Source organism: Chlamydotis macqueenii, chromosome 2, assembly GCF_036417535.1.
Source record: "Chlamydotis macqueenii isolate bChlMac1 chromosome 2, bChlMac1.mat, whole genome shotgun sequence".
Lineage (NCBI taxonomy): Eukaryota > Metazoa > Chordata > Aves > Otidiformes > Otididae > Chlamydotis > Chlamydotis macqueenii.
In genome coordinates, this window is record NC_141557.1 from 114,557,501 (window position 1) to 114,585,111 (window position 27,611).

The window sequence follows — 27,611 nt, forward strand, 5'->3', positions numbered from 1 at the left end:
CTTCAGAATCTACAGTTAGTGTTGAACAATATTTGTTTAAAAAAGATTTGAGGGAAATCTTTAAAATTCTGAATGGTATTGGAATTTTGAGCATACGAGCTTGCCATTCTAAACCATTTGATTAAATTTAACCATCGGAAACTCTTCCAAGACCTAATGAAGCAGCAATTACATCTGAAGAGGGAGCAAAGCCAAGAATTCTACCATTCCAATAGCTCTCCTTTGAACATCATGCTACAATATCTAATCTGTTCAGTTTTGAGTTTATACATAAAATAAATCTCTGAGCTTTTGGATTTGTATAAAATAAACCATATAGACACATATAGATACTTATATATATATATATAAAGAGCCTATTGTTTTTAAAAAGTTAAATAGTTTTAAGATTTTAAATACTCAAAAAAAACCCCAAACCCTGTGCATGAAATAGAATTGAGATGAATTTAAAAATTACACAAGTATTTTCTGGATCTGGCTGAAAAGCAGATGCTGCCTGCATGCTCACTCCCCATCTTTTACAGTACTTTAAAATTAATTTTGACAAATAGATACAAAATTGAAAAAAAAATGAAATGAGGATAGAGTGAATGTTAACATTTTTTAAAACAAATGCTGGACCTAATCCTGATTTCACTTGCTTTGTCATAACATTTGCTCACACTTCATCACAATTACCTACTTGTTAACTCACTGAAGGCAGCATAGCTGTGTTGGTGTAAGCAGGATAAGAATCAATTCCACCACTTTTCTTTTTGATTAAAAGAAGGGACTGTTAAAATCGGATAATGGTTTCATCTGTCATGCCCTCAGCAAATGCAGATATTTTGGTCTTTTCAGTAACTACTATGTTTCACAAAGATGACCCCTTTTGTGATTTAAAATGTAGCTAGAGCAATCCAAGTACAGCCAAACCGATGGAGGTAATCTTGCTCTATTTCCAGTTTTCCAACATTTCTTTATTACATGTAATATAACATTTTAGCATAATAACTCTGAGGTCTTGAAATAGATGGAGAAATAATGTTGAAAAGCAATTCTTCACATTTGGCTTTCACCACATCAAGTGCAAATGGTGAACTTAAACATGAAAATACAATTTGCTTCTTCTAAAGTCTACATCCTTATCTCTTGCAAAGAACACACATTCATTTCCAGCGCCTCAAGGTAAAGACTAAGGCATCTATCACAAGAACAGTGAGTATCTGAAGGATTTCAAAGCAATCTTTTCATAATGTTTCTTTGGAAGGGGAGCAGAGTTACTCAAAATTCACAGAGATTATTAAGTTTACATCCGCACAGCAGATATGGTACCATATTATTTCCCATCAACAGTGTTCTCACCTGCTGAGACTCTCTCTTTGGTTCAAGACAGCCATTCATTATGAGGCATTAGCCCTCTACTGCACAAACCAAAGTTATGCCCCATCAGCAAACTGGGAAAACACGTAATATCCACCGTCAGTTCATGAGGACTATGTTTACCTATCTTTTGAGTCCTTCATTTTGGTAATTTAATAGGCAAACAATTTCTTACTTCAGCAGATTTGTTCTATGTTGTCAAGTCAGGTATTTCTGGACAAATCTGTGGGTGTTTAAAAGACTCACAAGGCTCCCCAAAGCTCTGCTGTATCAGCGGAGTGCGCACTCACAGCAGGGACTCTCTATGACACAAGAAGCTGATCAGCTGCAAGCTTTCCTATTGTTGAATCTAACTCTTCACCTGGTCTAAACTAAGCCTGTGGGTTTTCTGTTTTTCTTCTTTCAGGCCTGCAGGAAGTTATGAAATAGATTTTTCTAGTCCTCCCAGGAGCAAGGCCAGGTTCATATCTTGACCTCAGAAACAAAGCAGTCCGTGAAAGCTGGTCTTCTCTGCCTAACATAAAGCAAACTACAGCGTGCAACATAAGGCAGTACTAAGAGTGAGAAATGACAAGCAGTGTATCAATATTGGGGAGGAGAAATAATAAAACCTGGTCATATTAAAAATTCCAGCAACAACAGCACTGAAAAACACAATTTTGGCTCTGCTACCATCTTCGTTACCAAGAGTGGAAGAAAACAGTGCTTAGTTGGAAGGAAGATTTCAATTACATGTCAACAAAAAATAAATTATTTATTGTAGGGCATTATTTATTTTTAGATATTTTGCTCATATTATTCTGTAACTATTCTAGCATATATTTGGGTACTGTAATGTACAGTCACATATCAACTCTCACAACAAGACCAGTGAAAATACAAAACAACCCTTACGGGACTGACTCTCCTCTCAACAATATTAATGTAGGTCAGCTCAGCTAACTGGGTGACAATGATGTGAAGCTTGAGTGAGGAAAGAATTGGGCTCTGATGCTTTGAACAAGCTGGCCACGTATATTTTAGAAATGTGAAGGCTGTTAAATTGTGGGTTCAGGCGCTTGGAAGACAACAGAGGTGTAAAAATGATAAACCCTATTTTTCATGGTAAAGTAGCATTAAGGAACTAAAATATGGTTTCAGAATACATAAATACTGAAATGGAAGTTGCTACCAAGAGCATCAACAGTTAAAACAAGTAAGAAACTAGATTCTTATCAAAGACCGTAAGACTGGAATAGCCAGTTCCCATTAGCATGAGTGACAATGGTGTTTGTGCAAATCCCATGCATGCTGATGGAATATGGACCCTGAAATCTCCATGACCTTGATGTGCAATATTTATGTCTACACCTTTAGCCTCTTGCACATGATGAGATGCAATCTTTTAGCTTTATGCACTTCACCAGGCATTCAATTAGAAAAAGCAAATTTTTTTTGGGGGGGAAGAATGCTAAGCTATTTAGACAGAAGGTAGTGAATCAAAAATTGCAAAACTTCAGCTTTCAAAAATAGCCTAAGTGACCTCTTACAATACTCTGACCACTCCATCACAAGCAGGAGGCAACCCCTGTGAAGAGCAAATTCTGGCAAAGTTCTCTCTTCACAGATGATGCACAGCTTAAGCTATAATGAGTTTTTGGGTTACAAATGCTGAACGCATTAATATTCCTTGATGATAATTATCACAGTATAAGCACCTTTCCCAATGTGAGTAGCATAAAGCAACTGAAGCAGCATTTTTACTACATTTGAAACAAGCTGGAAAATGGGATTTTCTACTCTTCTAACCTGAGGTCAACATACATCAAGCTATGCATATTAAATACATCTACCCTATATAACTATAGAGACCTTTCCGTATATTCACACACATGCATGCAATTAAGACCCTAATTTTTTGAATACTTAAACAATTACACCATACATACGAACATGATTTCCCAAGCAAAATAAATCCAATCTTTTAAATAGGATCCGTAAAATCTGTAAACAGGCTACACTGCTATTTCTTTGAAAGTGAGTTATTTTTCTACAATAATTTTTAAAAAAAGTGCAGGTATTAGCTGCTGATACAAATTGAAAATTAAAAATGAAATATATTCACCCAAATTGAAAATAAAATTTGCAGAAAAACACTGCCTTTCAGATTGAGGGGTTAAACCTACCACTACATGCCACACTAAGTGTGGCTTACACCCACCACAGATAGCCTTTCTTTTTTTAAGAACATTTGAAAATGCAGTTGGACCCAAATTCTTGCTCACAGCTCACAGACTAAGTAATGAATAGGAGGAGTGGAAATATCCCCAGGAAATAGAGTGGGAGCCTCAAGCCAGGCAGCTGAGCATCTGCAAAGCTGTTCCTTACCTGTCGCTGCAGTTGGGAGACTGCAGAACTGCTGTGCTGCCTTGGCAAGGGGGCAGGAACGCACTCATCCAGGCAGCAGCAGCAAACCTACTGATTTTCTAGCCAGATAGGCTCACCCAACCTTTGTAGCCTACTCTTAAACATGAAGAGGGGCAAAAAGGGTGTGCATCATGCAGAGCACCTAAAATCTGCAAGTTGTGCCAAAAAACGGGTGAACACCCATTGCATCACATATGGAACCCAAATTCCTTCCAAAGATAACACGAGATACCCTTCCTTAAACAGTATAAATGGGCTTGTCTGTATTTTAAGTGCAAGACATTTAATTATTATACAAGTACTTACTGAGGATTAATTAGCATACAACAAGGATCTGAAACATGCAGACGTTTGTCAAAGAAGACAGGGTTTCTAATGATTTATTATTGTTTGATTAACAACATCATGCAGCAACTATGCTATTAAATCTTTGTTTTGCATACTACAGAACCCAAAAGTGTTACCTAGTGATGTACTATCTTAGTCTCAGAAGAGGGTAACAACTTGATCTTTGCTTTTCTTTCACCCCCAACACAGAAAATGTTCATTGTTACAAACGAGGTACTGGTAAGGAGCCTTTAAAATATCACACTGTGAGTTGCAGGGTTTTTACTAAATGCTATAATGCTGTTTTAATATTCTGTGCAAATAAACTCAGTGCAGCTTTCTTCTGACAAAATGAGAGTCAGTTTGAACCCTTAATCCGAAAAATGGGAATCAATTCTGGTTTTCTGTGGGTGTGAAATCTGCTGAATGTATTTATGCCACGTTGTCCTGCACTTCTTTTAGAAAATATGCCATGTTACAACCATATCAAGAACTAAAGTGTAATTTTTCCTTATGAGCTGCAAAATGTCTCAAAATCCCATCTGAATCTATGGCAAGGTTTTGAGGGAATCTTTGCTAAATATTTAACAGCACTATTGGCTTATTAAATACTGCAATGAGAAAGCCATGAAAAGATAATATAAAGTGCATACAATTTTTTTTTTCACTTAACATTGGTGCTCATTTTCAACACTGTACAAGCCCATTCATCAGAAGAACTGATGCATTCTAAGAAGTATTCCTTCTTATCAGATAAATGTCGCTATGGCATCTTGCTGTCATAAAAATTATTAAATCTCCCCTTGGTTAGCTATGTAAGATCTGTTCCTCTGCAGTTAGAATCCCCTCACCATCCTCCCCGCTAAAACATCTGAAAAGATCACATCTGAAAATTAAAAAAGTGATGTAGTGAAATTGGGCTGGCACAAGATACACTGCTTATATGAAAGGCAAATCTAGGTGAAAAAAGAGTCAGGTACAGAACATGCAGCTTTGGTTTATCATACATAGAAACTGCATGGTTGACCATTTTACAGGTAAAAAAGTGAATACATTTCTCAGCACATCATAATGCATTTGACAACTAGATAATGCAGTGACAATCATGTTAAAAATATAGGCGTAAGACTGAAAATAGTTTATAAAAATCAACACTTCCATTAAATAAAAACCAAAGTAATTTGGTTCATGACTACATATGTGTTTCAGTAGGAATCACTGAAAACTAATTTAAATTCACAATGAAATATATTAATATAAACTAACAAAAAAAATCTCTTGGCATGGAATTGCCTGCAGAGTGTGCATTTTTTCTGTAAACATTGTAACAATGATTATCTGTCCTTCCAGCTCTCAGTGGAGACTCCTGCTTTTGAAAATGTCTTGTGGTGACTTACTAAATTCAGGCTATTTCAATTAGTATTACTGCACATTAAAAATTAATTGTATTAAAGAGTGGATTAAGGTTTAAATTTCAATTCTACAGTGTGTGTGCTAGAAATGACAGCTAAAAATCAATGCTCTCTGGCCCATACTCGGAAGTTTGTACGACTGAACAGTGTGGAACTGGCGTCAGTTTTAAAAGAATTGATAGTTCACTTCAAGGTGTGTCAGCTCTAATTCCTGATTTAAATGGGAATGCTACACAGCCACAGTATTAAGCTAAAGAAGACACTGGAAAAAAAAAAAAAAAAAGCTGCCTTGCAATGAAAAAAATCTGTCATCTTCATAAAGATGGAAAAAAAATCCAAATTACAGCTCAAAATTCACGTTTGGTATCACTAAGGGAAAAAAAAAGATGTTTTAATGGGATGATGACTTCATTATGGAAGATATATATATTTTTCCACATTTAGAATATGTTGGTAAAATACCACGCAGAATTGCAGATTAGGCCCCAATCTTACAAACACTTGAGAACGTATATAGCCTTATTCCTGTATAAAAGGAAGCTTGTGGCATCTATTCATGTGCATAAAATCATATGCATACATACATGTTTTCAGGATCAGAGCTTTTAATTACAATAACTAACGTTCAGTGGTGCCAGATGCAGGTACACAAGTGAACCTGAGGACCCTGTGACACTCCTGCTTTGGGACTCTTTTCTTTGTGCAAACAGTCCCAGCAAGGACAGCACCAAAGAAGGTGGCCACTAGAGCCACGCAGTCGGGAGTCCCGATACCGTGCAAGTTGTGTGACAGAGCTGTAGCTTCCACTTCCACCCCTTAGCAGAGCATCAGTGGGGATGCTGAATCCCCAGGCTGCAGTGGGAGGGGTGACAGAAACTTTGCTGCCAAATGTATCTAAAGCATAAGTGACGAGGCGCTGAGTGACAGTGATGAGGACATATGGGAATGGGCATTAGGTCTTTGTACCTCCAGTGAGTATGTTAGTCGTGGTTTCCTGAGCTGCCCTGTTGTTGTAGAACACAGGACAATTTCTTGGCCTCCACATATATAAAATCAATTATTATCTTCCACTTAATATCTGACAAATCACTTAAAACTTGCCTTCACGGCTGAAGGCTGCTTCTTGTACAACTAACGCAGAAATCGGCACTCTTACCTTACTGAAGCTTGTGTTTAGACGTTGTCCCTGTAAGTTGGAAAGATTTGTGAAAAGGAAATGTCTTTAGAAAAATATTTGCATCTTTACAACAATAATAATTTTTATTACTCGGGTGAAACTGAATTTTGCAGAAGGTTGCTTGAGATCATGGCACTGGATGATAAACTGACATCACCGCTATAATTCTTCCTTTGAATGAGAACACAGTGCCAAAAGGAAAGGAAACAGCTGAAGCAAAATAATTTTTGCACTCTTCTGTATTGTAAAATGTATAGGGAACAGCAAGAAGGGAAAAGGCATGTTCCACTTATTATAAATCTAGTATTGTTCCTGTCTAAAAATGGTTAGCAAGAAATGCCTGTCACTTCTATCAGCAAAAAACTAATTTTTTTTTAAGAGCAAATGATGAAGAACACCACAAGTCCAGTGAACAGACCAAGCTGGCATCCCTAAAGTACTGCAAAGCCACCCAGGATACCAGAGCCTGGAATTGAACAGTCATTGGTGTGTACTTAAGAAAAAAGTTGATGTCCAAAATGTTTTTAAAGGTCCCCTGTGCTGCACGGATGTCCAACAGCAAGTTTGGCATCAAGTGAGTAAAGAAGATGGGTTGTAATAACAATAATAAAAAAATAATCTGGTGCAAATGGACCCCAAGGTGTAGTAGTCATCCCCATGCAACCATCACCCTTCACTGCAATTTACTGATGTTGCTTCATTACAATACAGCATACAAAGGGGGCAATATTAAGGCATACTATTTAAAGCTACAAGATCTGTGGTGCCAGCTGTAGCTGGTACTGAATCAGGACTACAGTTTAAAAAGAAGGTAATTTCAGCAGAGAATACTGAAAAATGAAAACTCTCCTGAAGGTGCACAAGTGTGTAATTTTTACAAGACTTAGCCGACTGCAAGCAACTGAAACTAAAGACTGCCAACACATTTCAGAGTGCGAATCCACAAATTGTTTACAAAAGTGCAGCAATAAGTGGTTGCAAATTAAAAAAACCACCAAGGAAGACAAAGAAATAGAACTGGTTTAGGGAAGGGAGAAAAGAAATGTTTTCACATGATGGCAGAATACACAGAAATTGAGAAAGAGATTTGTGCAGGGTACAGCACCTGCAGAATAGTTGGACCTTGAAGTAGCTTTCAGAATTGCAATGACAAGGAACAAATTCTGAAGAGGAACGAGCCAATGTTGTTGACTCATGGAAGCCATCACAATTTCTCTTAACTTTCTGTTAACTGGTTCTGACTGGGGAAGAAATTAAGGACAATTTTTGTTGTGTGGAGAAGGTGATGTCAAGAATAGAAATCAGCTGGACTGCATCTGTGAGAAGTGATGACATGGTAAAAGAGGAGGAACAATTTTTTGGCCTCTGAAATGGATAGAAAACATGAACCAAATTTAGGAGCTCTAAGGCAAGCAGCAGAATTCCCCATTAGGCAAGAGATAATAAAAACCACAAATAATTTAATAGCTTGCTATTTACAGCACTACAGTACTTTTCTTTCTTAACGTACATTAACTAATTTATCTTGAAAAATCTCTGTGGATAAGTAGTGTCTCAATTTCAAATTTCAACGACTTGTTCAAGGGTAGTGAAGAAGTCATTTGGTATGCTGAAACCACCACAAAGTTGCACCCATTCTAACTCCTGTTTCAACATTCTGAGACAAAAATTGTCTTTGTAGTCTGTCAAACAAAGACTTGGAAAACAAGATTTGGAAAAAAGGAGTTCCCCCTCCAAACAAGAAAGGAGAACACCTGAAAGCAAAAGAGAGACTGCAATGTCATGAAAAAGTTAACTGCATTCTGTGTGAGATAATGGTGTAGGAGAATTCAGAGTCAAAGAGCCTTACAAATCTGCTTTTTAAGGAGATGAATTGGAAGGACACATTTAAGAAAAAAAAGGGCAGCTAGAGTGTGTTGAGAGTGCTTCTATAGTCAGAGAAGACAACTTCTACTGAAGCTTTAAGTTGAAGGAGACAAAGAAAATCACCAGCCCACAAAAAGGCTGGCCTGGAGGACCCATTCCAATGGTTGAGAGATGCACATGCAGCACAAAAGCGGCAGTTGATGTAAAATACGATAACCTAGGTGACATGTAATAGAAATTAGAGTCCTATTTTCCGTCACCTAATTTATTCCCATGCACCACCATGAAGGATTTTTCCTGGTGGTACAATTCCAGTCTGTACTGCCAGGTGTATTCCATCACTGGCACAAATGCAGCAGCAGGTAAACATAGAGAACTTTTCTATTATTAAGAAGTATCCCTAAGATTAAGTTTTCTAGACTAGCTCTCTGCCCAAGCCTATTTATTTCATTTTTCACGTCTTTCATTATATTTTCATTTTGTTTTCATTTTAGCCTTCCTTTTTTAAGCATAGCTATATTTTATTCAAAAAAGTTTAAAAATACCATCCCTGTTAAGTCTGACTTGAAGAATAACAGCACACAAGCAATGTGGGTTAAAAGTTCAAATTCGGCAGGGAAATGTCACTCAGCTGAAGCGAAGAGTATTTAAGTCTTCTGGTGAAAATTGGTTTTGATTTGATCATGTTATGACAGTTTGCAAATCCCACTTTGCACTAAGTGATATTTGGGTTAGGCTTTTTAACCAAACTTTGAAGCAAATGGAAGGCCGCGTTGCCTCTGAATGACTAATTGAACGAGGCAGTAAACATCAACATCTCCCAAGTTGTTAAATGAATTACACAGCGCTCTGCAGGAGTCTCCTCTGGGGGGCTTGAGGGAGGGGAATTTTTTTGCACAGTTATCTAATGTCTTGGCACTCGCATAGGTGTGCAATGAAAAGCAATGAAGCCAGAAGCACAGTGGGTTCATTGTGAAGGTTGCTGGCGAGAGGGTTGGGAGAAAGGGTGCCTAGCCAAACAGCTAGATATTAAGAATATACTGCTGAGGTCCTGAACTGCAACACTCTATTAGTGTTGTGTGAGAGAAAATTCAAATTGTATGGCTAGGCACTGGAAAAAGAAAACCAAAACATGATGTTACAGGCATATTCTTAACTCTGGCCACTGTAGATGTGTTTTATGATTGCTTTAGATCATACAAATATATTATCCCTTTTATCATTCAGTCTAACCCAAACATGAGACTTGTACCTTCCAGTATAAATGCAGTGAATGAGGCAGTGTTTTGAAGTAAGCTTTGTCCAACACACTATGAATAGTATATTCTGTAAAGTCTCTTGGATAAGTACCACATATATCGGATTATATTAATGTAATAAAAATAATGTGTTATGTGGCTTTGCACCTTTGAGCAGGTCTCCTTCACTCTGCCCACTACTTCATTTCCTCTGAGGCTTCTCCTAATGCCCTGAATTGCACAACGTATTCAAACAGCAGCTTAGTTAAGAAAAATAAATCTGCCAAAAGGAATGTTTCTTCTTCCTTTCTCCCTATACATCAAACTTACCTCTATAATTACGTTAGTTTAAGGCCATATGACAATTACTCAGTTCTGCCCCACTGATACCTTAGTCCCATGGTTTTACTTGCATGTTTCTCTAAGGGGGCATATAATAATTTTTCACAGGCAAGAATCCTGAGATTGAACTTTAAGGATCTGAGATTTTTGTGCACCAAGAATTTTAATTTGTTAATATTTACATTTCTCATTTAGCAGTTAGATTTTTTTTTTAATTTCACAGACATTTATACCTGGTTTGCTGGTTGCTAAAGTAGCTGTGTTACAAGCTGAAGGACATGACAGATAGGCTGTTCAGCTCATACACACGTGCATACACCCATGTACGTAGGAAGAGGGTGCATTCAGTCATAAAACAACTTGTATTTTAAGCAGATATTACCATTTCACTTTACTATCGATTTTCCACTGGCTCCACTTGAAGAAAGTAACTCTACATGTGAAAAAGTGTGTGCAGCAATATCTTCTGACCATACATGGTCTATGAGGCACGCAAAACTAAGGGTTTTTACCTAAATATAATTCTAAGCTCTCATAAAGGCAGAATTAAAAGTACTTCTTACTTAAAGCATGGTGGTAGCTCGACCACTATGCTGAGGAGACAGAAGGAGTTACTTTCCTCAGTAAGGATCATTGAATGTGTCACTGGTTAATTCCTGTTCTATGCTCCTCATTAGCATTACTCTCAAGTTTCTGGTTATCATATCCGAAATATTAAGACATAATAAGTACGAAGGTGCAGATAATTGGATATTAACCAGAACATACTTGACTGGGCAGGAGGTAGGGCCTTGCTTAAACTAATCCTGAAATGTATTAATCACCAATTAATGAATGGGTTTCAAATTCATTTTCTATTATAGAACACCTCTGAGTATCTAAGCTTTTTCTAATAAAATGAGTTGGAATAACAGGATAGGAATAAGAAACACTCCAATTTGAAGCTGGTTTGAATTAATTCCCTATAGCTTGTTGTTAAATTCATTGAAAACAATAATCCTGGTATGAGTGACTTTCTTTATAAGGTTGAGAAAATAACCATATATTATAGCACTTACAGGCTCTATTTGCAGGTGCAAATGGTCATACAGAGGCTAAATTCAGAACAGAGCTAGTTCACTGGAGAACTGCTACAGCACTATCTATATTTCTTAAGAGCAAATATAGCTCTATAAGACAAGCAGCATAAGACCTGCATCCACTCCAGATGGATATTGCCAACTAATGATTTTGAATGTGAAGACAGGTATACATGTATGTCAACTTCTGTAAAAGAAAAAATTTCAAACACCTCCTCTGTCCACCCCAGCCCAAAATGTGGTCCAGATCAGTTCGCTCTGGTGACCCAGGCTCTTAGAGGGTGGAAGAAGAGGGAGGTCAAATACTCAGAGATTATGAAATCTGGTTAAGAAGCCTGACAGGGTTGGAGTGAGAGTAAGGGAGGGTGGTGTTAAGCTCAGAACCCCCAGCTTTAGACAACTTTGCTGATTTTGCAATAAGCACACACCCTTAACTAGCATTACTAACTAGCTTGACATAGTTGTACTTTTCTCAACCAAGAAGCTAACTGGCTGCACAGCTAAGCTCTAAGTAATGGAAGTTTTTGTTAAATGAGCATATTTAAAATCCAAAAATCAATACGAAAAAAACCCAGAAACAAAGCTCAACTTTTCCCTTTTTTCCTTTTTTTTTTTTTGTAAAAAAAAAATATTCTTACATGTCCAGGATAGTTCTGAAATGGATATTTTAGCATGGTTCTTATTTGAAACAGGTGCCCACTACCGCACCAGAAAAAAAACCAGCAAAGATCTTTATGTTACTAATGAAGAAAATTATAACAGACATGGTTGAAGTGCTATTATTCCCCTTTCTCTCTTCTTGCTGTCCTCGGTGTTATTTACATTGATGTGAATCGCAAGTAAACCAATATTATCCATCTCTCTGTTTTTTCCTTAATTTGTTGACTTTAATTTTAGTAAGTCTTAAATAAGCGCTTACTGAAGATGAAGTAAGATATGCAAGCAAGTAGTCCTTTTATCAACAATTTTGCCACAGAAATACACAAACATTTCAATGGCTCTTCATTAGCAAACAAATCAACAAGTGATATTTTAATGCATGACTTTATTCCATCTCTGTGGGGACCGTAGTTGAGAGTGTGATGTACAGTACAGAGAAAGGAATCATCAGCCACAACGTCCCAGGGCTCTATCCATTGAGGACTTCTCAGCCTCTGCTTAAAGAGTGCATTTAATTGACTGATAGACAGTAGCTTCTTTGTTCACAGAAGACAGCGAAGTAATGGCAGCTTGAAAATCGTACCATCTACAGGATCTCCTGAGACTAGTAACAGGGGGATATGTGTCAGGAATAAATAAATAATCTAATTATTAAGCCACTTCCTGTCAAGTTAACTCCAATTTGTTGGCTTTTGAAGGCAACAAAACGAGGCATTTTTCCTCATTATGCTTCTCTTTTTATACCACTGGTAATCACAGGCGGATTAAAGGGTGCCTGATTGGTTTTTTTGTCAAGGAACTGAGAAGCAGCCAACAGTACAGAAAAACAGAGTTGGGGTTAGAAGAAATTTCATGCTTGTCTCCTTTCCAGCTCCCTAACAGCCCACACTGCTGCCCCATACAGTGCTGCCAGCTGTACAGCAAATGTGTACCCCTCCAACGGCGGCCTACCAGGCCACAGGCTCCATCCTGAGAGCTGTGAGATACCTTGCAATCTTGGCAGGTAGCTACTGCTGTCATAGGCATAATTCTAAAGGTGACCTACGAAACCCCGTCAGCTCACCAAATGCAACAATATGAGCAGCTGAAGTCTGACACCCACTCTCCATATTGGCTTCTTTTGTTTTGCTTCCCGCGCTTACATCGCGGGGAGAAACCTTGGGGCGTACTCCCTCGAAGAATCGGAGGCTTCTCTGCTCAGAACAGGGACGATTTAGAAAAGCGACGGCGAGGCTACCCTCAGCGCTGACAGCTAAACGCAACCCAAAGGAATGTGCTAAGGCTACTGATAAAGTCTGCAGTACAAATGGTCAGCAAGGAAGAACAAAAGGGAAGGCTGACACCATGCCATTAATTCAGCCCGTGGTGCCGGAGCATTAACATGCATGGTCTATCACCGCAGCGGCTCGGAGGAGAATCTTACAGCAAGCAGAGGGAAAGGAACAACTTTCGTACTGCCTGGCGTTCCCTTTGCATAAAGTCCCCTTCATCGAGTGCTATTCATACCACAAGCATTTCTGCAGGAAAAATCTGAAGCTTTTGTGCGCTTTGCTTCATTTCTTTGCAAAATGAACTCCAGCCTGAATTGTGGACGTTTTTCAAATGCTTCTTTTAGCGGTGTTATCATTACTATTATTACTATTAATAATACTATTTAAAAAGAAGACATTTTCATTCTATTTTATTAGAATTTTTTTATTTCAAGGTGTCTGCCCCCCCCCAATAAAAAGGAGGTTCATAGATGTTCACACACTGTGGTCCTGACTGAACCATTTGTGACTTTAAAAGCCAGAATGGCCTTTCCTAAAAGCTGTCTCAAAACCCAAGCAACCGTTCCTGCTTGCTCCCAGCCCCTGAAATGAAGCATCAGCTCCAAGCAGAGCGGCTCCGTGGGCAAAAGCAGGCACCTGGGGGTGGCCAGGTGGCCAGGTACCCATAGCCCAAATAGGTGACACACATAACCTGATGCCCAGTGAATGGGGCTGCTCCAGCATGTGTACAGCTGCCTTTGCCATTTCTGAATACATCTTGAATTTTTTGTTAAATTGCGCAGATAATTAAAGCCTCTTCATATTTACAGTCTGCTTCATTGGTACCATGAATTCTGTTTTCAGTTACTGTCTGCAAATTCCCTCTCTGCACAATTTCATACCAAGCAATAACACTTCATTTTACATAAGTTTTATCTGATGTCCCCATACAGAGCTGCCAGCTGTACAGCAAATGTGCAGCTCTCAAACTGAGGCCTACTAGGCCACAGGCTCCATCCTGAGATCTGTAAGGCACCTTGCTGTCATTGGCAAGCGTTCCCTGCTATCGCTGCTACCATCACTCCACACTACACACAACTTAAAATCATCTGATTATTAGAATTTGTGGTCCACACTCCATTTTATCCTTTATTTAATCTATCCCCAGATCACACATTTGTTTAAATGTTTTGGCTGGTTTACAAATCATGCAGCCATCTGCACAGTAGGTGTGACACCATTTTTTAGACAAAAGTTACATTACAAAACAACAAAGATAAAGTCATTTGAAATGCTTTGGTGTTTGTTATTCTGCCTGGTTTGCTTGGACCAACTCTAAGAAATAAATAGAATTATCTGTGTAAATCGATGAACATCTATGAAAAACAACACCCAGCAGAACGCAGAGCTTGCTCCATTACCTACGTTAATATCATGACAGCTGAGGAGAGATGACCTGGCCCACTTCTCATCTCTCCTGTACAGATGGCTATTAAAGAGAAAGTATCCCTTTTGTATGGTCCATGCAGAAACCCTTTATGGGCTTTTCAAATAAGCCAGCATTGCCCACAGGAGAGTAGCTTCCTGTTAGTATTAAACAGCCCAGATTTTGTCTATTTTGTAACCCAGCTCCTCACAAAATAAACCTACGCTTTCTCAGATTTAACTCCAAATTCTGGTTTTCCTGGGTATTTCAATTACATCTCCTCATTTTGCAGACAGGGTGACCAAGTTTCCTCTAACTTTTAGACAACTTCTTGCCAGCTCTGCCTGTCAGTAGGAGATTCCTAGGCATCCAAATGAGTTTCTGATGCTAAGAAGGTATGATCTGTCTCTTCACTATAAATCGACAATTTCCATTTCTTACTACTCAGGAATCAGTGAAAGATGACTGACAAAAGGAAGTCACCACCTCCTTCTTCCTCTAGCGTGTAGATGCATATCTTTGGATTCTTTTTCTCCAAACCTCAGGTAAGAGGGACTTCACAATGTCAGTTTTACTGTACAGTGATTAAACTGACTTTCTGAAGATGTATTACTTGAGGTCAACATGGTGCAACAAGTATTAGTTGCCCAGCATAGCTTTCTGCATAAGTGAAAGGAAAATTATGGGTTTTAATAACCTTAGGCATTAGACAAATAACAAAATGGGTGAATGCCACATGCTATTACAACCAGACTAAAATTTTATTGGGCTTCAGAAAGCCGATTGAAGTATTTCCTTTGTCTTGACATCAGTGATGTCGTCCACACATACCATAATGTACGCTGCACAAATGTGAGGCAAATAAGATGATTTATTTTTATAGGTTTATTATGCATGTAGTTAATACATGCATAATGCAAACATGCATATCCACACAACACACAAGCATATATACATATTATATTCTTATATCACTGTCACATAAAAAATCAAAAATCATGAGTTGTACTGAGATGCGTCTTTACATCTTCTAATGGTTATATACTACTTGTTATTGTAAAACACAGCTGCAAAATTTCTTTGCAGAGAAATTAAAAAGTTAAATCCCACTTTCTCTATACTCTTCTTTTTAAACTACAATTGTTCCAGCATAGATTTGTTTACTCGGGGCTTAATGAGGTATTTGCTGGTGTAAACTAGAATTTTTCTTGCCAACTGCAGGATTGCTTCATCCTGTTTTCCCATTTGCTCCCTAAGTTTGGTGCTGGGCATCTTTCTTTCTTTCCCTTCATTTCCTCCTCCTGCTCACACCTGTGACCTTGCTCAGTGCTACACAACATCCTCCCCTCAAAAACAAGCTCCCCTCCTCACCACAACAGACTTCAGAAAACGTATTTAATATATGATACTGAAAAGGATAAAGAAAAAAAAAATCTGTTTACTTATCAGAAATGACCTATATAGAAATTTTCAAAAGTAGGGTTGCAAAAAGGTACTGAATCCTGGCCGTAACACTCTTCCCCTTTGCTCCCCTACTCTTCAGAGGGATACTGCCTCTTACTATAGCACTGGGACTTGCTTTCTTCATCAACAAAAGTAGCAGCAAACTACAAAGACTGTGGCTGTTTCCCCTTTTATCATTCCCTTTGTCAGCCTGATCAGTCCTCAATGGTAAATGTGCTGCTCTGTTGTGCACAGCCAGCGGCTCGCAATTTGCTCACTATGTTTCATGAGACAGTTGTTTGTGGCTGTTTGGAACGCATTTACCTCTTTGGGGATTTATGCGCTAGTTGCAATGCCAACCTCCATAGTGATAGAGATTTCTTTCTAACTAAAATAGATAATTAGAAGCTGGTAATTATTGGTCAAGAATTATCAGAGTGAAAAAAATTAAGCTCTTCATAAATAGTTCTTGGCAATGTCATCTCTTTACATTATCTCATGCCTAACAGCACTTTACTCAGAGCACTTACAAATGTACACTACTGCTGTTTAGTCTCATAATTTTATATGGAGTAATTCCTTTTCTGAGTTAACCATGTCCGAACTCCCTCAGTTCTGAGCCACTCTGTATGTGCATGTGTGCAAAATCCTAGGCAACAGTTACGGCTACTTTTTGGTCTATTTACACTGAACTGCATCAGATACTACAGATGTAAGGGGATCAGTGGAAAAAACCCCCAATGTTTAGCTTGTCTGCTTAAAATAACAGGGAAAATAAAAAGAGGAGCAGTGGAGTGCAACAAACAGAACAGAAACAATGGCAGACTCTCTTCCTACCCTCTCAGGTCAAATGCCAACTGTAAACTATGTGATGAAAACAAAGGGATGCCAGAAAGCCTCCCTCTTTTCCACAGACACTATAGAAATGGAATTTTGTCAAAGAAAGCTGCTAAAAATGCTACATATTCCATCTGGAGGGAAAGGTAAAAGAAAGAAGGTGGCTGAAGAGTTACCATTTATGCCAGCACTTCCTAAACCCATATGAAACACGCCTGGATTTATGTTTCCTCCTTCCCACTCAAAAGCTGAGAAACTGTTTTACCACTATGTTTCAATACACGCACTAATAAATATGTTTTCATTTGGCAGTCATCCTCACGATTATCCAAACAAAAGTACATGCTTACATCTTGGTCCAAAATAATGCCTAGACAGAGGGCCTGTTTAAAAATGCCCACAGTTTGCCTCACTTTCTGTCCACAGGCATCCCCTAGCCTAAGCCTGAATCAGTGTGTAGTTTAAGCAAACATGGGCGTTGCTTGACAAAGCACAGTGTCTAGAAATGTGCAGACAGATCTGGCAGAACTCTTGAACTTTCACTCACTAAATGCAAGTCAGGAATTCCACTTCTTTGTCCTCATCTATTCAATGGAAAAGGCTTCTAGCCCTGTCCCATCCCAAGATGTTGGGAAGACACAATTAAAGGCTGGGGAACAGTTTTAAAATGGGAAGTTCTAGAAGTAATGAACATGTATTACTGAGGAAAGCCATCCCTATGACATCTTTTTAATATATAACTTGTATAATAATGAATATAAATTGTATTGTTGTCAAAGATACTTAAGGTTCCACTTCACTGGGTCATCTGCAGATTTTATTTTCCATTAGGTGGCATAATCCCTCTTGTTGAATTGATTGAAACATATAATAAAATCTGTAAAAACACTATATACCCTCCTAACAAAGAAGAGTAAGAGGCTTTTCAAATAGCCTCTAATCCTTCTTCCCCTGCTAAATGCCTAGTTGAGATTATATTTGATTAGACAAAAACACACACATACACACAACCTAAAAATACCTACCCTCAGTGGAGCTATTTTAGCCAACAAAGTAATTCCGGTTGCCTTATTTAAAAGTCTAAGTTTCACACTGGGGTTTTATAAACATATCTTTGCCTCAGTGACCTTCCATAATGCAACTTCTCTCTGAGGATGTTAGCAACATCAACTCAGTTTACATCCCGGGATCTTATTCAAGGGGCACAGTAATTGAAGGGACACCATCAACTTTTCTAAGCTCCCAAACTGCTAAAAAGATGGTGAGCAGCAACTGTTTCCTGCAGCTGGCTGACCATGTATCTCTGTCAGTGGTTCCCACCCATTTCTGCATGGAGTTTGGCAGATGACTTGCCACCTTCTTGTTTGTCCCAGGTCCCAGCTGCCTCCTGTTTTCTCTTTTCCCTGAATTACGATTATAGAGACCTTCAGGTAAGAACACACTATATCCATCAATAACTGCAACACAGATAATGCTAACATTTCACTATGAGAGGAAATAACATTTCCTGACACTGTGCGATGATGTCTGTAAAGGCATTTATTACCCCTACATGTGATCTAGGGATTATCACACTGTTTGACTTTTAACACCTGCCTTCCCAGATTACCTTCCCTCTCCCTCATATTTAAAGTCCTTCTTTTTTCCCTCTCTCTCTTCCTGAAGCTTTCTCACTTTCCCTTCCCCAGAGGAGTGAAGACACTACATCTTGTTCTGCCAGTCACCTACTAGGAAAGCAGGGCGAGAAGACATATTTTATCAGATAAATGTAAAAAAGAGAGGGACAAAATGCGCTTAGGAAACTAGGAGGGTTTTTTTGGTAAATGTGCTGTGTCAATAAGTCAATATTCACTTAAGTGTTTCATCTAATATATTTTTCAATTTACATATTGATATGCACGCAGATATCTTTGGGTATATATATGGGTTATATATTATATATATATTCACACAATCGTGTTTGTGTGCATGTTTTCTGTATTATATATGAATACTATAAGCCTGCCTACAGACACACATAAACTAAGGCCAATTTTAAATAGCTTGATGTCACCCCTTGAACCTTTCTCTCTAGACAGAATACAGTCTTGGAAAAAGGCCTGTGAACAATGATATAAATTAAAGGGGAGGGGGGAGAGTGAAATTAGAAAGACAGCTAAGGAAAAATCCAATTAGCGGTGAGAAGGCTAACAGAATTGGAGATCAGAAATTATTTCTCCCTGTGCTTCGATTCCGAGGTCACATTCAAAACTCTCTGGAACGTTGATATTCCTTTCACTCCACCCCAACACAAAATCCCCTTGCATTTGCTTAATCGAGGCTACATCATTAGGAGCTGCACTGTTAAGTCTGGCAGTGCAGGTAGGAATCTTCCACTGAACACAGATTACCACAAGCATGACCGGCAAATCTCCCTGCATGTTTTGCAAGCTCCTTCTTTATTTCACTGGGTAGATTTTATATTAAGCAGGTTTAAATCTGTGTCTCTATGGTTATGTCATGAAGCAATAACATGCATGATTAGATACAACACAGACAAAACAATTAAATATTTTTGAAAAGATTATCTTTCCCATTCAACCTCATCCAGCTTTTAGAAATAAAACATAGGCAGTTAATAGCTCAGTTTAAGAAAATCTCAGTCTTTTCAGATCTGCAGGCTGAAGCTAGCTAACTGGATTTGTCCTGCTTTACTCACTCTCTCCTCCTTTCTCTCCTCCCATTCACACTTTACTAAAACTCATACAGAAAATAGACGGAAAAAAAAATCTGAGTATTTCACAAAAGAAGTGGGCCCTATTCTGAAAATGTGAAGCACTTGGGAAGTGGGTGGCAAGCAAATACACCACTCTGTGATTCCAGCATCATCCCTTACCTACAATATTCACATTCCCTGTCGCGTTTCAGTGTCACTATATGGTACAATTAAGAATATGTCAAACACTAGATTCAAAGAAAACAGCAGAAATTGTGAATTCTGTTGTTGGTAATAACCTACTTTTAAATTCCACATTACTGACCCAGACTGAATACTGTGAAGAAGCTCAAATTACCCACTCCCAGAGACACAAAATATCAAAACTAAGGCTTAATCCAACAGAAGAATCGCTTTGCTCCTTTACAAAACCAGCTTGTCGTTTGTGTTTATTAATTTTTATGAAAAGTATATAAAATGTTCATGCTCTGAATGTATTAAAACTTATTAATAAAGTACCCAGAAAAATGGGCTGGTTTTTGGCAGGTAACTTTCTTTTACAGTGCAGCCAAATTACTAGTGCTTATGGAATAAATCTGCATGTTACCTTGAAAGAAATAAAAATGAACATTAAACTAAGTATTTTTAAGTAATCTAATGAAAAAAAAATGAGCAAACTCCTCTGTTGGATATGTAACTGCTCTCTTCTATACCATATTGTTTGGTTTGTGCTTTTCATACTTTTCTATGATTATAGCAAGAAAAACAGCATAAGGAAAGCAGAAGTATAAAATCAATGGTATCCATGTCAGTCTTGAAAAGTCAAATTTGGAAAAGGGGCTAAAAACAAAACGAAACAACGGTGGCAATGTTATCTTATTAGGAGGCAAATGATGTGCTTGATAAATTTAATTGGCTGATAGAACTCTTAGTGCTATTACTGAGTGGTTACCAAATTGAAAACATTATGGGTAATCCTAGGGGAGTAAGCAAATAATAGGAAAATATGAATATCAAAGAAAAAGCAGCTTTTGTCTTATTCCAATTTACAATTGTAACAGCCTTGTAAACATCAAGCCAGGACTGGATTCAGGAATCCTAAAAGACTTTTTAAAATGCTTGTACCTTAAAGAGCAGATTCCATTACTGAATACTACAATTCCTTATTTTTCAAATAAATGATAGTATTTAACTGTATTCAGATACACTCAGGATTTTTTTTCCAGACTGCTCAAACACAACAAACAATACTATTTTATGGCCATTTGAATTATTTATGTTTCCTAATGACAAAAACTCGCCAGTTTTGATTTTGGTACCGAGGTGCTTGAGAAGTACACAGTAGTGTCATTACCATAATAACTTCTGAAATTAAAACCTGTCTAAAACTCTACGGAAAGCTAACATCCAGTTCATTAACCATTCCTGTTAGTTTGTTTTCAATAATGCAAAAATGATTAGAAGTTTAATTTGCTAATCACCTGTGTTTTGACTGGCAGTAGATATATAATTCTCTGCAGAAGTCTAAACTAGCCCTTGCAGAAAATAAAACATGCTAATGCTTTATCAAGTCTAATAATATGAATAAAAAAATCAATCATGCCTAGGTTAATCATTGATGGATGCACAATTAATTTCTCCTTAACTGTTTAATTTTAGAGGCAGTAATGATCATGAGTAAGAGAAATGGCTATCTGTCTTTGAGAAATTTTAGTGCTTCACTTACCGATCATGTGGTTTGCAACATGAACTTGGATATCCCATTCATTGTAGAAAACCATCTGACATTTGATGCACTGGTAGGTCTTCTTCTAAAGAAACAAGGGTAGATAAAATTTACTGAAACATACAATTGGAACCATTTCATTATAACTCAAGTGGTCATTTAAAGCTCTCCAGCAGTGTTTTCATTACGGCTTAATTATTAATATTAAAAAATAACACTGCATTTCTCTAGTACCTTTTATCTAAGTTTCCTGAAACTCTGTAGAGATTTTTTTTTTAATCTTTCTAACTCCATCAAAAGACTAGTATTGCTAAAACAGCTTTCTATTCATGGAAGGCGAAATGCAATGACGATATATGGGAGGTGATCCAAACAACACCGAAATCAACGTGAATCCTTCATTTTATACCAGCAGATTAGATCCACTACAGAACTGGGGAGAAGCCAGGAACAGAACACAGAAGTTGGAAATCTGCTTCTCTGTCATTCTCAACTGGGCTGCAGAATCAGCTCTGCACCGTACATTTTAAATCGTCCATCAGGTTGCCATCTTTCAAGGAGGGAAAAATCCCTGATAGTTGGGACACATGGTTACTGTATTCGGGCAGTTCCTTCAATATCTATTGGCAAGCCTGTACTAAAACTGGGAAGCCCGTCTGGCAACTAGCCAGAGAGCAATCCTTCTGGCCACGTTAGATTGCGCCTGACTTGCTTAAAAATCATGGTGTACACAGACCAAATTTCATTATAAATCAGGAAATGCATTGCTCTGCTCTTTGGTGCACAGGAGAAATTTTAAATCTGTGTCTCAGTGTCTTTCAGAAAAGCTCTGCTATTTCAGTTTTCTACAAGATATATCACTTGTCCAACACATTTCAACATCCTAAGAATATGATTGTATTTTCTCATTATTTTTCTTGACCGGAATTGGCTAGAGATCTGATATTGTAAAGCATTGCTTTAAAAGTGATAACTAAGAGTATTTCAGTTTTTCATCGTAAGACTTAAAATCTGCAGTTATCCAGGCATCTAATGAGACAAGTCAGATTCATGAAATTATTCAACTGCATAATTGTAGTATCAAGGACTCAAGTCCTAAGGTAACAGTCCTGGAGAGCTCAATTGTTGTTTTGAAGATGCAATGAAGGCAAGGTAAGCCCTGAACTGCCACATCAAGGCAGTAACTCAAGAGACATGTATCTTTCTGTAGAGCCACAGGTACCTTGCCTACATCAGCAAAAAAACCCAAAAAAACAAAAAAAAAAACCCAAAAAACATACATTTTTAAAAGAATGTAAAGTCACAAAAAGCTGGCACAGACATAGTCAATTGCAGATTGCAGATTTATAAATACATATATATATTACTTGGGGAAGAAGTAGGGTTCACTGGGTAATGTGCATCAAAAATACAGTCTGTCTTGTACATATTTAACTTCTGAAGATGTTATGCAGCTGGTTTTATTGATTATATTAAAGAGACTGGGCACAGATAAAGTGCCCATCTATTAAGTATCTTTCTACTTCAAGCCTGTAGGCAGGAATATAAAGACTTTTTAAAATATATGTCATTTTGTCTTACCAAGTTAACCAAAAATTAGTGACTGATCAAAGTCAGCTCTGAAATTAAGTGTTCCTGTGGGCTCCTCTTTACAAATCTCTCATTGTTTCTTACACACAGAGGCTATTTTAATTTTCTTGATGACAATAACAAAATGTGTTGCATCGCTTCTCGGTGGAAACAATCATAAGCCTTTTTTTCCTGATTTTCATTTAAATCAGCTTTAGTTTTCTGAAATGTAACCAAGTTAAATCCTTATGCAGACAAACAAAATCAATGGGCACCCAAAAAACAAATCTGCCTTGACTTAGTTTTACAGTTATAATTTGTAAAGCCTGCTGTTTTAAAAGATATAACACTTTTCCTCTCTTTTTTTTTTTTTTTATTGTTGTGACAATACTGGTAACATTGGTAGAAATTCAGATTCAGTCTAAGGATTTCCTATTATGTGTTGGTAAATTTAACCTTACAGCACTACATCTAGATCTATCAAAGGCCTCTAAATAATGACAGTCACGATCAACGATTTATTATGCTAAGCTCTTTTCAAGATGCTTTTTGATGCTGACATATAGAACAACAATATTGCATAAATAACAATCACTCTCCCTTTTTTAAAAACATTGTTTCCCTTTAGAACTAGTTAGAAAATATTTCTTACTCCCTGATGACTGGCACTATATATTGTTTATTAGCATACCCCTAGCATTATTCCTGATATGTGACTTTGTTCAAAAACAAAGAAACATAAACTTAATGGCTGGTCTTTTCTCTTGTTAGCACAGCAACGCAGAGTGCATGTCAAGAATTGTGGGCAAAATTATGACTGATGTACATAATGACAACACATACAAAGGTTGGGTTTTTTTTGAAGTCTAATGCAAAAAAAAAAAAATAAAGTCATCTGACAACAACAAAAATAATAATTTACTAGCACTTACTAGCCTCTTCAAAATGATCTGACATATACGCAGAATCACACACAGAGGTTGTCTTTTTATCATGAAGGGAACAATGTTTTTGAGACTGCTGTTTGATCAAGCACTAGTTCTTTTTTGTTTCCAAATATATTCTAAAATGTTGACATCAACATTTATTAGCTCAACACACACTCATCTCAAAGTGTCTAAACTTGTGCATGGTTAAGTTTTTATTTTAAAAGCAAACTCAGTAAATTCCATTTACTCTTAGATTTTCAAATGATCAAACCCAGTCATTTTCACACCACGCTAAACAAAAACCACATACTTATTTCCATATGTTTTGCATTCGAAGGAAGTCCTTTTTCACTGCAAGTTACATCTTCATCTCACAAGCTTTGCCAGAACCACGGGACTCATAACCGCTCACAGGAGCTCCTGGGTCCTGATGTGCTTCATGGCTGGTCCCAGTTCCCTGCTGGGGTGGGATCCAGGGGGAGACTCAGCCCCGCCTCACTCTGTGTTCCCACAAAGGGGAAACTTGGGGGAATAAGACAGAAATAAGCCCTGGGGCACTGCAACTCTGTCTCCTCTGCCTAGAAAGCCAGGGAAGAAGCCTTGCAGCACTTGTGTAGCACAGCACAGATGAGAAATTGGGTTGTGACTCAAGGAGGCATTTGAATCTCTCTTGAATGTCTCCAGCCCTTTGCCATACAAGATGGCTCCTCAGAGAAAGAAGCGCGGGGCTGTGACAGCCATCCTTGCCTTGCCTTGCTGCAGCTGTTTGCAGCAACGAACCCTGGCTGGGCTCCCCATCCCTCTGCCCGAGTCACCTGTGCCTGCGGAGGACAGAGTGGGCACCCAGGCTGCCGCTCACAGCCCAGGGCATATCAGCTCCACACAATGATGAATGGTAGGCACTTACACCTAATCTGCCACCATTGCACTTGCCAGAGGACACCTGCCAGCCTCCCGTGAGAGACAGAAACATGACAACATTCTCATTCTCCCCTCCAAACACAAAAACTATCCAATGTATATTTCTTGTTACAGAGTAATTTCATATCAGCAAAGGTGGGTTACAGAAGACCCTTACCAGTGCATTTCCATATGGACTCAGACAGGACCAGTATAGTATCTGGAGAAGCTGTACTGGGCTCTAAACTGTGCCCTGTTGCAAAACTTCCAAAGATTTGTTCCAGAGGAGAGCAACACATACGTTATCAGATGGGATTAAGAAAGCGGTTTAACTTTTTCCTTTTATTTCTTGTATTATTGTGGCCTTATCTTTTAATAAAAACTCTTCAATAAACAAGCCCACAATCCTTCACTAAACCCGCTCCTGTCAAGAACCTAAGTGCCAATTTGTCTCCTACATGCTGAGTGTAAATCTGAGGACCAAATAATTCCTGGGGCCATTCGAAGTTGTCATAGAAGAGTAACTGCTTGGACTAGGCATCTCACAAGAGCACTGGGCAATCTGGTTGCCTCTTGCATTCCTGTTTGCTTGCATTTCTGTTTTCAGAAACAATTTAAAGCCTTCCAGCATGAAAAGCTTCTCTGTGACTACATTTAATGAGCTTTGGATTGGGCCTTCAATCCATGCAGAGCATATGCATGTGTCTCTCTAACCTTTTGCATAATTAATATCACCTAGACCTTTAATTATTGTCCTGATCCTCACTTGTCACTTCGCAATTTTCAGAATTTCTGTTCTATAAAGGTGCCCAAAGTGTCCATGTCATGTCAAATGAGGTTTTGGTGCTTTTATAAATGGCCCAAGAATATGGACTTTCAATTGGTACTTCAGTTCTGTGTCCTGAATTTTATTTGCTTTTATAAACAAAGTAAACCAACTAATAACCACTCTACTAGAGGATTTACAGTTCTACTCAGAAGTGCTTCAGAAGTATACAGAAGATCCTTCTGTGTAGGCTTCTGTGCCCTGTGACTGTCTGAGGTACCCATACATTCTTCTTTTTCTATTCCCTAGCCTCATTATATTACTTGAAAATGAACTGCATATGCTACTTATCTGCCCATGCTCCACCTCCTTGTCAAAGTCATTCAGAATTTTGTCACCTGCCTATTTTGTTCTGACATTTCCCTAGTTTTGTACTCTCAGGGAATTTCATCACCTTACTACTTATTCTTTCTTCCAGACTACGGATATGCTGCATAAATTCAACAAAATTGGGGCAAATAATGATTCTTAAGGCTTTCCATTATTCACACCTCTCCAATCTAACCTCGTTCAATTCACAAGACTCCTATGCTTTCCATACCCAAGTTAGTGTTTCTTTTCTTTTTTAATCAAACAAAGTATCTCTCCCTATGCCATACTTATTCACCCAACAGATTAGCCTTTTCTGCTATATCATTTCAAAAGCTTTGCTAAAATCTTAGTAAATCATGTTTATAGGCTTCTCTGTCAGCACTCATGGCTACTCTCTCAAAATACTCTTTATTGAAAATTTTAAGCATGATCCTCCCTTTGTGAATCTTTGCCCTCTATCCTTCATTAAATCCAAACTTTCTAGGTGTTCTTCTATCCTGTCTTTGATTAGCCTTTCTCTCATGTTCCTCACTGTTTAAATCAAGCTCACAAACCACTAATTTCATGCATAATCCTTATATCCCTGTTAAAAGCCTAGTTTAGTAGCCTTTTCCTAGGCTGTTGATACTTCTTAAAAGACTGTAAATTTACCTGCTTAATGTTTTCTTTTATCTTCAGTTCCTTTCTCTGAGAATTTTGGGATGGATACTTTTCTGTCTTTTTAAGTAATTTTTGTATACTATATTCCATTATATTACACCTAACCCATATGTCATTCTTCTCCATGGGGAGGATATGCCACGGCCCCATGACAAAGCATTTTTTCAACAGTATTGGTTTCCTTGATTACATATACCATTTCTGGATCTCCTGTAACCCCCTTTTAACCGAATACTTGTTCCCTATATGAACTGACCAAAAATACATCTCATAGCTTTTAATGCACTGTGTCTACAGTCTCTCAGGCTTGCATGCATCCCTGGATTTTTCTATACTCCTTTCACACCTCTCTTACATGCTTTACCAAAAATGGCTTTGAGGTGTACCTGTTAACCTACCACTAACCTCCTGCTTACACCTAGGTACATTATTTACTCTTGTTACACCAGTGAAGGGGACTTTCGAGGCTTCTTTCCCTCAGTTTCAGCACAGACCGAGGGTACGGATCAATGACACAGCAGAGACAACCTGCTGCTGCTGCCAAGAGAGTGATGCCACACCTCCCACATCCTCTAATTCTCCTCTCCCAGACCAATCATTCACTCACAGTTTCCCTCACATTAAATCCAGGGTGGAGCTAATTCAACCTGTTAAACCAACAGAAAGGTAACCTGACAAGAGAAAGTGAACAGTTCCCAACAAATCCTATGCAAAACCAAGTTAAAACTTGCACAGTAACCACAGCAACTTTCCAGTGCTAACTCCTAATGCTGCCAGCTGATTTTTTACATCATTATTTTATTAAGTGTTAGCATGAAGCACAAGAGCAACCACGGTCTCAGCTAATTTGTCCATTTAGCCATTTTTCATCATAGCTCAGATTATTTTTGACACTACCTTAATTGAGGATTTCTTTTCTATCTTCCTGGATGCTTATTTTGTCAACCTTAAGCTGTTAAAAAACTAGGCATATGTTAGCCAGTTTCACTGCATAGTTAGCTATTTATCTTCCTTATAGGGCACTGACATCTTGCATTTTTCTTGAACTGACTAATTGCTATCTCTTCTCATTGCTCACACAATACCCTTTAATTAGTATTTCCTAATTACTTTTAAAAACAAGTCCATAATGATTTTATGAGGATTTTTCTGTTCTCCTGCTTCTGTTC

The 27,611-nt window shown here is 38.0% G+C and overlaps 1 protein-coding gene across 8 annotated transcripts in view; it reads right to left on the reverse strand.

The window, feature by feature from the left end:
* Positions 1–27,611, reverse strand: part of ZNF521 (zinc finger protein 521) — a 234,148-nt gene that overhangs the window by 98,382 nt on the left and 108,155 nt on the right. For 7 of the 8 annotated variants that reach the window (XM_086740746.1, XM_086740744.1, XM_086740743.1 and 4 more), the window contains one exon: positions 21,247–21,331. In XM_086740746.1, coding sequence (XP_086596872.1) covers positions 21,247–21,331 — 85 coding nt within the window. The remainder of the gene's footprint in view (positions 1–21,246; positions 21,332–27,611) is intronic. The other variant, XM_086740745.1, reaches the window with a different exon arrangement.